Source organism: Oncorhynchus clarkii, unplaced genomic scaffold (assembly GCF_045791955.1).
Source record: "Oncorhynchus clarkii lewisi isolate Uvic-CL-2024 unplaced genomic scaffold, UVic_Ocla_1.0 unplaced_contig_2111_pilon_pilon, whole genome shotgun sequence".
Lineage (NCBI taxonomy): Eukaryota > Metazoa > Chordata > Actinopteri > Salmoniformes > Salmonidae > Oncorhynchus > Oncorhynchus clarkii.
The window spans coordinates 80001-89920 of record NW_027260994.1 but is presented as its reverse complement, the minus strand read 5'-3'; the positions used below and the strand labels follow the sequence as shown (position 1 = coordinate 89920).

Sequence of the window (9920 nt, the reverse complement as noted above, 5' to 3'; positions counted from 1 at the left end):
CTGGTTTCACAGAAACCCTTCAGAAGAGAATGTGGAAAGCTCTTGTTGTCCACGTGACTGAGGGTTGTCGTTGAGAGGGAATGAATGTGCTGCTGTGTACTGTATAATATCTGCACATTATCTAGATGTAGAGTACAGCGTATGTGGGTGTTCACGCAGGTTTGTGCATGTCACTTCTGTTCATGTACTGTATGTGTGGCTAATCCCTGTGAAGGCATAGTGTGTGCCAGAATCCCAAATGGCATCCTATTCCCTATTTAGTGTGCTACTTTTGACCAGGACCCATAGGGGTGACATAAAGGATGCACCCTATGTGTATGTAACATTTCTTCCACTCCTGTTGCCTCATCATAAATTAAAACACTTTTTTTTACACTGCATTGATCTAACACACGTGTATCAAATGTGTGTAGAATCAACATGTTCATACAGCATTTGAGGATGTGTGTCTCTGGGAATGTGTGCATAAAACACATACAGTAAGTGTGTGTGTGTGTGTGCTGCCCAGTGAGAGCCCAGTGTGTGTGTGTGTGTGTGTGTGTGTGTGTGTGTGTGTGTGTGTGTGTGTGTGTGTGAGCTGCCCAGTGAGAGCCCAGTGTGTGTGTGTGTGTGTGTGTGTGTGTGTGTGTGTGTGTGTGTGTGAGCTGCCCAGTGAGAGCCCAGTGTGTGTGTGTGTGTGTGTATGTGTGCGTGTGTGTGTGTGTGAGCTGCCCAGTGAGAGCCCAGTGTGTGTGTGTGTGTGTGTGTGTGTGTGTGTGTGTGTGTGTGTGTGCGTGTATGAGCTGCTCAGTGAGAGCCCAGTGTGTGTGTGTGTGTGTGTGTGTGGGAAAAAGCGCCAACCCCACCCACCTCAAGCCCACAGATGGCCCCTGCTGGCTTGAACGGCATGTGAGAGGAACACTTGGGGGGTCAAAGTCCCCCCTCTGCCCAGCCTCAGACCCTGTGACAGTCCACCCCCTCCAGCTGTGGCCACAACAGCCCCTTTGTCCACCCCTGCCATATGAACCAGTTATGTAAGACGGACTGTGAGTGAGATCACCATCTATGTACCAAGCAAGCCACCGCCTGCTGCCTGTCCACCTCTCTCCGGACCTCTCTCTGGACCTCTCTCCCTCGCTCTACTGTACATGTTGTTTGTGAGGAGAGAATGAGAGAGAGAGGGAGAGAGAGAGGCCGAGAGAGAGCGAGAGAGAGGGAGGGAGGTAGAGAGAGTGAGAGAGGGAGGGAGGGAGTGAGAGGAAGAGAGAGAGAGAAAGAGAGAGAGGGGAGGGAGTGAGTGAGAGGAAGGGAGAGAGAGATGGAGGGAATGAGAGGAAGGGAGAGAGAGGAAGGGAGAGAGAGAGAGGGAGTGAGAGGAAGGGAGAGAGAGAGAGAGGGAGTGAGAGGAAGGGAGAGAGAGAGAGAGAGAGAGAGAGTGAGTGAGAGGAAGGGAGAGAGAGAGGGAGGGAGTGAGAGGAAGGGAGAGAGAGAGAGAGAGAGGGAGGGAGTGAGTGAGAGGAAGGGAGAGAGAGAGAGAGAGAGAGAGAGCGAGTGAGAGGAAGGGAGAGAGAGAGAGAGTGAGAGAGAGGAAGGGAGAGAGAGGAAGGAAGAGAGAGAGAGAGGGAGTGAGAGGAAGGGAGAGAGAGAATGGGAGTGAGAGGAAGGGAGAGAGAGAGAGTGAGAGAGAGAGAGGAAGCGAGAGAGAGACGGAGGGAGTGAGAGGAAGGGAGAGAGAGAGAGAGAGAGAGAGAGAGAGAGAGAGAGAGAGAGAGAGAGAGAGAGAGAGAGAGAGAGAGGGAGAAGAAGGGAGAGAGAGAGGTAATCCAGGGGCAGGGTACAGTATGACCCCAGGCTAAGCTGCCTGTCTGAGAGAGAATGTAGAAACAAACTCTCCGAGCCATGATAAGGTAGTTCAGAGTTACGACAAAACCAATGTTTGGGTAATGGTGTACTGCTTATGGCACTGCTTTGGCCCAAAAAACCTTAAAGGGGAACTTTTGGGGGGCAGCCTACATGAGACCATTGTGAAGTGCATTATCATATTAAATGACATCAGAAACCAAGTCAACAACTCCAATCCACCTGAACACTCAACATTTCAAAACAGCAGCCAATGACCCAACTAAGACGACACTCTTTGTTTGATACATTTAATAGTGCACGTGACTGTGATTAATCTGTACAGAAATAATATTAATAATACAAAATATAAAACACATTTCTGCAACTTAAGCGTAACATTTACAATAAAATAAACATGGTACAAAAAAAACATATCTGAGGTATAAATATATTTTTAAATTAAATGTCATTGTCATGCGTTACTCATATCTGACGGCATACACATAATGTACACACACGTTTAACAATACAACACAACGCTTAGCAAATGAGTCATACACTGAACAGAGAACGTATAGGTTTTAACACGGGGCCCAAATCCGGCCCGGATGAAGGTGTACTTGGTTACTATTAGTCTTATACTTCATTTAAGGTAACACAGACAGACAGACAGACAGACAGACAGACAGACAGACAGACAGACAGACAGACAGACAGAGACAGACAGACAGACAGACAGACAGACAGACAGACAGACTTACAGAAAATAAACCTGCGCATATAGATTATTTTTCCTTCTTTAAACCAGACAAACATTCCCTGCACTTTCTCCTCCTCTATTTACAGTAAAACCTGTAAAATCCCACACCTTTATAAAAGGACCTTCTCTTTTCTTTCTTTTCTATTCATTTCTTCTCTTCTTTTCTATTTCTTTCCCTCCAGGGTTTTCTTCTGTGAAGCAGAACACTACCTTGACTGCTCTTGTACATCGTACTACAAAAGTAACAACCTGAAGTGTTCCTTTCATCAACGTTTAGCCTACAAATGGCGGCCATTTTGGAATCCTAGCCCTGTTGATTGTTGTGTATTCTCTGTGCTCTTTTAAGCAGTGGAATGAATCAAAATGTTCTGTGACTGTCTGCTTTCTTTAAGCTTGGTCCATCAGAATCTAAGTCTCCATTTTAGTTTTGGGGGCGACTTTAACCCTCTCAACCAATTGGTGTTCCAGCCACCATTTTGCTTCTGTTCCATCCTTTAAACCCACTCTATACTAGCTTTCCCTAATGCCATTTAACCAACTATCAACTCAACATACCCCACTTATCAATACAAACTCAGATATGGCATATTTTCAATACATTCACACAACTGTTTGCCCATATTATCCATCTATCCGTCGAAAAATACAGTATCTTCCTGAAAACAATGTTGTGGACATTGCCTCCGCTGTAACAGGATAAAAACACTTGTGCACGAGTACACGCACGCACACGCACACACACACACACACACACACACACACACACACACACACACACACACAAACACAAACACAGAGAAAGAGAGAGGAAACAGGAAAAAGCAACATGAACAGATGCAGGATATAGTATATACACACTATATTGCAGCTGGGAGCCAGTGCATGAAATATGTCTAATTAATCAACCATTCATCACACACACACACCCACACACTAACCTTCTCTCTTCTCAGAAGCTCCCCCTCTAGATTATCTTTTTACTAATCCGTGACATCACATCCTGTGACGGTGATGTCACATCCTCTCTGTAAAGGTATTATGCTTGTTGGATGAGTGACACCATACTTCCATTTCAGACACATTTACTTTGGTTGTGCCGCCCGCAACGCACCACCTAGCACAAGAACCATAACACAACTCTGAAAGAACTGTGAGGGTCCATGGCCTTGCAGGACCCCTCGGAGGCAGTAACCCCACCTGGTCGTTGATGACAGTCTACGGATGACGACAAAGTCTGTTCAAAGTCTCTCTGTCCAGGACACAAGGGTATGTCTGTCAAGAGCTTGAATCATGTCAATGAGTCAATGGGTTGTCCTCCCCCAGTCAACCCCAACCAGCATCAGGGCTGTAGGGAATTAGGGGCTGAGGTGGGGGTGGATAGAGAGTATTTCGGGTTCCAGGGTGTCGCCCCTTCTTGTGACTGTTCTCCAAGTCAAGTGGAGCTGCCTGGCCCTCACTTATCCATCTGGGTGGTGAAGGACTGGCGTATCCGCACCACCTCACTGGCACACAGGTGTCCATACAGTTTATTGTACCACTCTGGGAACCGACCCCTGGAAACAGAGAGACATAGAGGAGATGTTTTAGATCAGACCAGAGTTACTTTGATTTAGAGAGGAGATGTTTTAGTATCAGACCAGAGTTAATTTGATTTAGAGAGGAGATGTTTTAGATCAGACCAGAGTTACTTTGATTTAGAGAGGACATGTTTTAGCATCAGACCAGAGTTAATTTGATTTAGAGAGGACATGTTTTAGCATCAGACCAGAGTTACTTTGATTTAGAGAGGACATGTTTTAGCATCAGACCAGAGTTAATTTGATTTAGAGAGGAGATGTTTTAGCATCAGACCAGAGTTACTTTGATTTAGAGAGGAGATGTTTTAGTATCAGACCAGAGTTACTTTGATTTAGAGAGGAGATGTTTTAGTATCAGACCAGAGTTACTTTGATTTAGAGAGGACATGTTTTAGTATCAGACCAGAGTTACTTTGATTTAGAGAGGAGATGTTTTAGCATCAGACCAGAGTTACTTTGATTTAGAGAGGACATGTTTTAGTATCAGACCAGAGTTACGTTGATTTAAAGCTCTCCTCTAGTTCCCTTGAACATTTTAGTTCAGAGTTGAGCATGTCTAGCCTTTATTCTGCTGTTTCTATTCTACTGGTTCTATTCTACTGGTTCTGTTCTACTGTTTCTATCCTACTGTTTCTATCCTACTGTTTCTATTCTACTGGTTCTATTCTACTGGTTCTATTCTACTGGTTCTATTCTACTGGTTCTATCCTACTGTTTCTATCCTACTGTTTCTATCCTACTGTTTCTATTCTACTGTTTCTATCCTACTGTTTCTATTCTGCTGTTTCTATTCTACTGGTTCTATTCTACTGGTTCTATTCTACTGGTTCTATTCTACTGGTTCTATTCTACTGTTTATATCCTACTGTTTCTATCCTACTGTTTCTACTGCTTCCGTTCCAGCTGACTCACCTGCAGTCGACCCTGGAGATGTGTGTGAGGCGAGACTTGTTGCTGCTGCATGGCTCGATGAAGTAGCGTGAGGTGAGCACATTGGCCCGCACGCCCAGTAACGCTGCCCCGTCATGGTCCACTGAGGTACACACCAACGCACACGCTCCCTTAGGTAGGTCTGTCACCCACGTCCTGAAGCAGAGAGAAGACATGTTTGACTTGTTTTATACCAAAAGAGAGAAAGAGAGACAGAGAGAGTTGTTTTATACCATTGAGAGAAAGAGAGACAGAGAGAGAGTTGTTTTATATCATTGAGAGAAAGAGAGACAGAGAGAGTTGTTTTATATCATTGAGAGAAAGAGAGACAGAGAGAGAGTTGTTTTATATCATTGAGAGAAAGAGAGACAGAGAGAGTTGTTTTATATCATTGAGAGAAAGAGAGACAGAGAGAGAGTTGTTTTATATCATTGAGAGAAAGAGAGACAGAGAGAGAGTTGTTTTATATCATTGAGAGAAAGAGAGACAGAGAGAGAGTTGTTTTATATCATTGAGAGAAAGAGAGACAGAGAGAGAGTTGTTTTATATCATTGATAGAAAGAGAGACAGAGAGAGAGAGTTGTTTTATATCATTGAGAGAAAGAGAGACAGAGAGAGAGTTGTTTTATATCATTGAGAGAAAGAGAGACAGAGAGAGAGTTGTTTTATATCATTGATAGAAAGAGAGACAGAGAGAGAGAGTTGTTTTATATCATTGAGAGAAAGAGAGACAGAGAGAGAGTTGTTTTATATCATTGAGAGAAAGAGAGACAGAGAGAGTTGTTTTATATCATTGAGAGAAAGAGAGACAGATATGGTTTATACCATTTAGGAAGAGAATAATTAAAGAAGTAAATAAATAATGGATGAAGTAGAAAAACAACACAAGAAGGGGATATACAAGGCGTGGGAAGGTAGGTACAGTCTCCAGGAAAAAAGTACTATCTAGAACTGAAAAGGGTTTTACACTGTCCCTATAGGAGAACCCTTTGAAGAAATATTGTTGGTTCAAGGTAGAACAATTTTGGTTCCAAGTAGAACCGTTTTGGGTTCCATGTAGAAACCTTTCCAAAAAGGGTTTTTACTCTGGACCAAAAAGGGTTCTCCTATGGGGACAGCTGAAGAACCCTTCTGGAGTGTAGGGAGATCGTCTACCTGAGCACGAGGTGGTCTCTGGTGGGGTGGGGGGCCATGGTGTTCCTGGTGTACTGGTACACCTCTGTGCGATCGCCTAGCGTCTCCACCACACGGCTCTCCATCAGGTCCTCGTCCCAGCGGCCCTGCTCCCGGAGGACCCGCGTCAACACCTCCTCAGGACCCGCAGGCACCTCCACGGACGCCTTCCACAGGCGCAGCGGCGAGCCGTCGTGGACCTAAGAGTCGCAAAACAAAAGAGATCATCTTTTAATACTTTTGTAAAAACATATCTGTATGTTTTATTGACAGGTTTAAGGGCAACAATGTTTTTTGGGGAAACAGCTTGGATGCTAATGCTAACGGTAACTGTAATGATGCAATGTTGAAATTAGCGCTACTCAGGCTCTGGGGAAGAAGGCCCAGGTCTTGCACCATGATTGGGAACATAACTGTAAGGGCAGTGTTGTAATCACAACAACCCAAAGCCTCTCTCCTTATCTGTTACACTAGTCAGCTGCCTTCCTTCAAGAGGCCTTGTGACTGGAAGATTATTGGCAAAGAGATAACGACCGGACAGGATGTTGGCTTGGGAGCAGTGTGTGTGTGTGTGTGCATTGAGCGAGCCCCTTGACAAGCTGATGTCACCCTGGGGCCAGTCTGGGGAGGGGGAGGGGGGGGGGGGGGGCTAGTTTCACACTGACCTGTTTCTACACAGGAAATACTAACTGGTGTTTTTCCATTACACAACGAGAGAGAGATAGAGAGCGAGAGAGAGAAGGAGAGACGTGGAATACACAAGGCTTTATGCCAGCCTTTTCTAAACAACAAACACAAGTAATGTATGTAGCCCTTCATACTAATTGAACTTCTATATAAGGACAATAAAGTGAACATGAACTTAGAATTTAAAAGACAGGATCCAGCCTCCGTAGACTGGAATAAAAGAGAATAAAACAGATACTATCTATCCCTCTGTCCATACCTTCTTGTACGCCAGCTCGGCGAGTTCAGGTGTGGAACAGCTGTCATAACCTTTGAACTTGTCCTTGGCCTCTTTGAGGAGGGCGTCCAGGCTGTCCTGGAGGTAGGTCCTGCATCCCATGGGTCCGTCCCCCCCAGAGGAAGCCCCTAGCTCCTCCAGCCTCAGGGGGGTCAGGGCCTGCTCCTGGTATGAGTTTCTGCAGCGACTCATCTCTTCTGGGATCTACGGTGGAAGAGGAGGGAATAGTTTGTTAGTTTATCATACAATTACAATACGTATACAATTTTACAATGACATAAAATGAATGGGAGGAGAGAGGGCCGTCAGGACTGTTTCAGACACTAAAGATGAGCACTAATACCAGTGTGTTGGGGTACAAGGTGTGTGAGATACCAGTGTTCAAGATCCAACTTGTTCGTGGTCATGATGAACGTACATGTACAGCTTTGAACATTAATACACTGATGGACAAACAGACCTACAGATAAACAAAGGAATTCTACAATAACCACCAAATCATGATCAGACAATCAGATCTGTCATAAACAAGGATATATCATCCAATCCCTTATCAACCTGTCCTTTACCTGCCAACCCCATCCTGAGTTTAATCACGCAGTATTAAGGATGGGAAACTCCACAAGAAATCAGCGTGGGACAAAGATAAAGGAGTCCTGCTATGGAAGAGAGGCTTAGAGCATCCTGTTCTTCTAATAACACTTCCTGTCTCTCTCTCTCTCTCTATACCTCTCTCCCTCTCTCTATACCTCTCTCTCTCTCCCTCTCTCTCTTTCTCTCTCTCTGTCTCTCTCTCTCTCTCTCTATCTCTCTCTCTCGCTGTCTCTCTGTCTGTCTCTCTCTCTCTCTCTATACCTCTCTCTCTCCCTCTCTCTCTCTATACCTCTCTCTCTCTATATATATATACCTCTCTCTCTCTCTCTCTCTGTCTCTCTCTCTGTCTCTCTCTCTATACCTCTCTCTCTCCCTCTCTCTCTCTGTCTCTCTCTCTCTCTCTCTCTCTATATATATATATACCTCTCTCTCTCTCTCTCTCTCTACTGTCTCTCTCTCTCTCTGTCTCTCTCTCTGTCTGTCTCTCTCTCTATACCTCTCTCTCGCTCTCTCTCTCTATACCTCTCTCTGTCTCTGTCTCTCTCTCTCTATCTCTCTCTCTCTGTGTCTCTCTCTCTCTCTCTCTCTCTCTCTGTCTCTCTCTCTCCCTCTCTCTCTCTCTCTTACTGTATCAGCCTTATTGCATCAGTCATCAGCTCACCCAGACCACTCACAGACTAATATTAAATTACAAGAAAAGAACTGACGTGGGTGTGTTTGTGTGTAGGGGGGGTTAATGCTATTTACTGGTCATGTTCAACGCTAATTGCTAGCATCCGCCAGAGGAGCTTTATGAATGAATCTAATACGTTTTTTTAACTCTGTTAGTGAAAATACATGGACTCCAGAATCCAGATCAGGGTAATATAATGTTAGGCCGTGTGTAACCCCTCATGTCATAACAGATTTCTTTCACAACAGCTTTTTGAGCCGATTGATTCGGGCCGGACTGGTACCAAAATTGTAGTCCACCTGCCGACATTCATTATTTCTCTCTTAACCAATCAAGTGCTTCCTGCCTTTGGACATCGAGCCCCCTGATTAGCCGAGATTGGTCAAGGGGATTGTGGGTTTTGCGGTGCTACACAGTACGGCATACTGTATTTCTCCCCCTTACGTAACTACAATACCCAACATTCCATAGGGCTCAGTCAGTGTGCGACGGGTCAACAGAAGCATGGAGATACAGTAGGTCAATGGGATTGTGGGTTCTGTGGCGCTACAAAACAGCTTACTGTATTCCATCAACCAGACTATTAGTCTTATGTAACTACAGTACCCAACATTCCATAGGGCTCAGTGAGTGCGACGGGTCAACAACCTCGGATCCGGACCAGAGGGACTTTCAGGACTGAGATGAACATGTTTTCGAGAGCAACGTTGTACCAACACCAATCCAACACTCTGACTTTAACGTCGGCCGTCAGAGCACAGTCGTGTTCATGTGCTGTGTGCATATAGCTGAACAGAATGTGAGGCTCTCGTCAGAGACTGTAGAAAGGTGGGGAGGTGATCTGAGGTTGTATTTAGGTTCTAGTCAGACAATGTAGAAAGAGAGGTGAGGTTCTAGTCAGGTTCTAGTCACACAATGTAGAAAGAGAGGGGAGGTTCTAGTCAGGTTCTAGTCACACAATGTAGAAAGAGTGGGGAGGTTCTAGTCACACAATGTAGAAAGAGAGGGGAGGTTCTAGTCAGTTTCTAGTCACACAATGTAGAAAGAGAGGGGAGGCGAAAGTTGAGGTTCTACTAAGGTTCTGGTGAGGTTCTAGGTTCAGACACGTACCCTGAAGAGCTTCCTGCACTCCTGGATCATGTGTGCCAGGCCGGTGGTGGCGGCCAGGTTCTCGTTGAGGTCCCTCTGGTCAGGTTTACCCAGCGGCTGCTTCCTGTTCATCCCCCTATCACAACACACCAGGAAGACAAACACACAGGACAGTTAGTCATGTCCACTTAGGACAGTTAGTCATGTCCACTAGTGAAACAGAAAGAGGAGAGGAAAGAAAGAGAGAGGACAGAGGAGAAGAAGACAATCTGTCATAAGGTTTGATGTAACCCCCTATACAGACTCTCTTTCCCTCAGTTCTCTCTCTCGCTTCCTCTC

General features: G+C 45.2%; 1 protein-coding gene across 1 annotated transcript in view; it reads right to left on the bottom strand.

Moving 5' to 3' along the window:
- Positions 1-2709: 2709 nt before the first annotated feature.
- Positions 2710-9920, bottom strand: part of LOC139402964 (rho GTPase-activating protein 7-like) — a 40070-nt gene continuing 32859 nt past the window's right edge. Inside the window, exons 10-14 of the mRNA XM_071146779.1 lie at positions 9603-9717; positions 7208-7429; positions 6244-6461; positions 5071-5244; positions 2710-4134 (exon numbers count right to left, since the gene is read on the bottom strand). Of these exons, the coding sequence (XP_071002880.1) occupies positions 4035-4134; positions 5071-5244; positions 6244-6461; positions 7208-7429; positions 9603-9717 (829 nt within the window). The 3' untranslated portion in view covers positions 2710-4034. The remainder of the gene's footprint in view (positions 4135-5070; positions 5245-6243; positions 6462-7207; positions 7430-9602; positions 9718-9920) is intronic.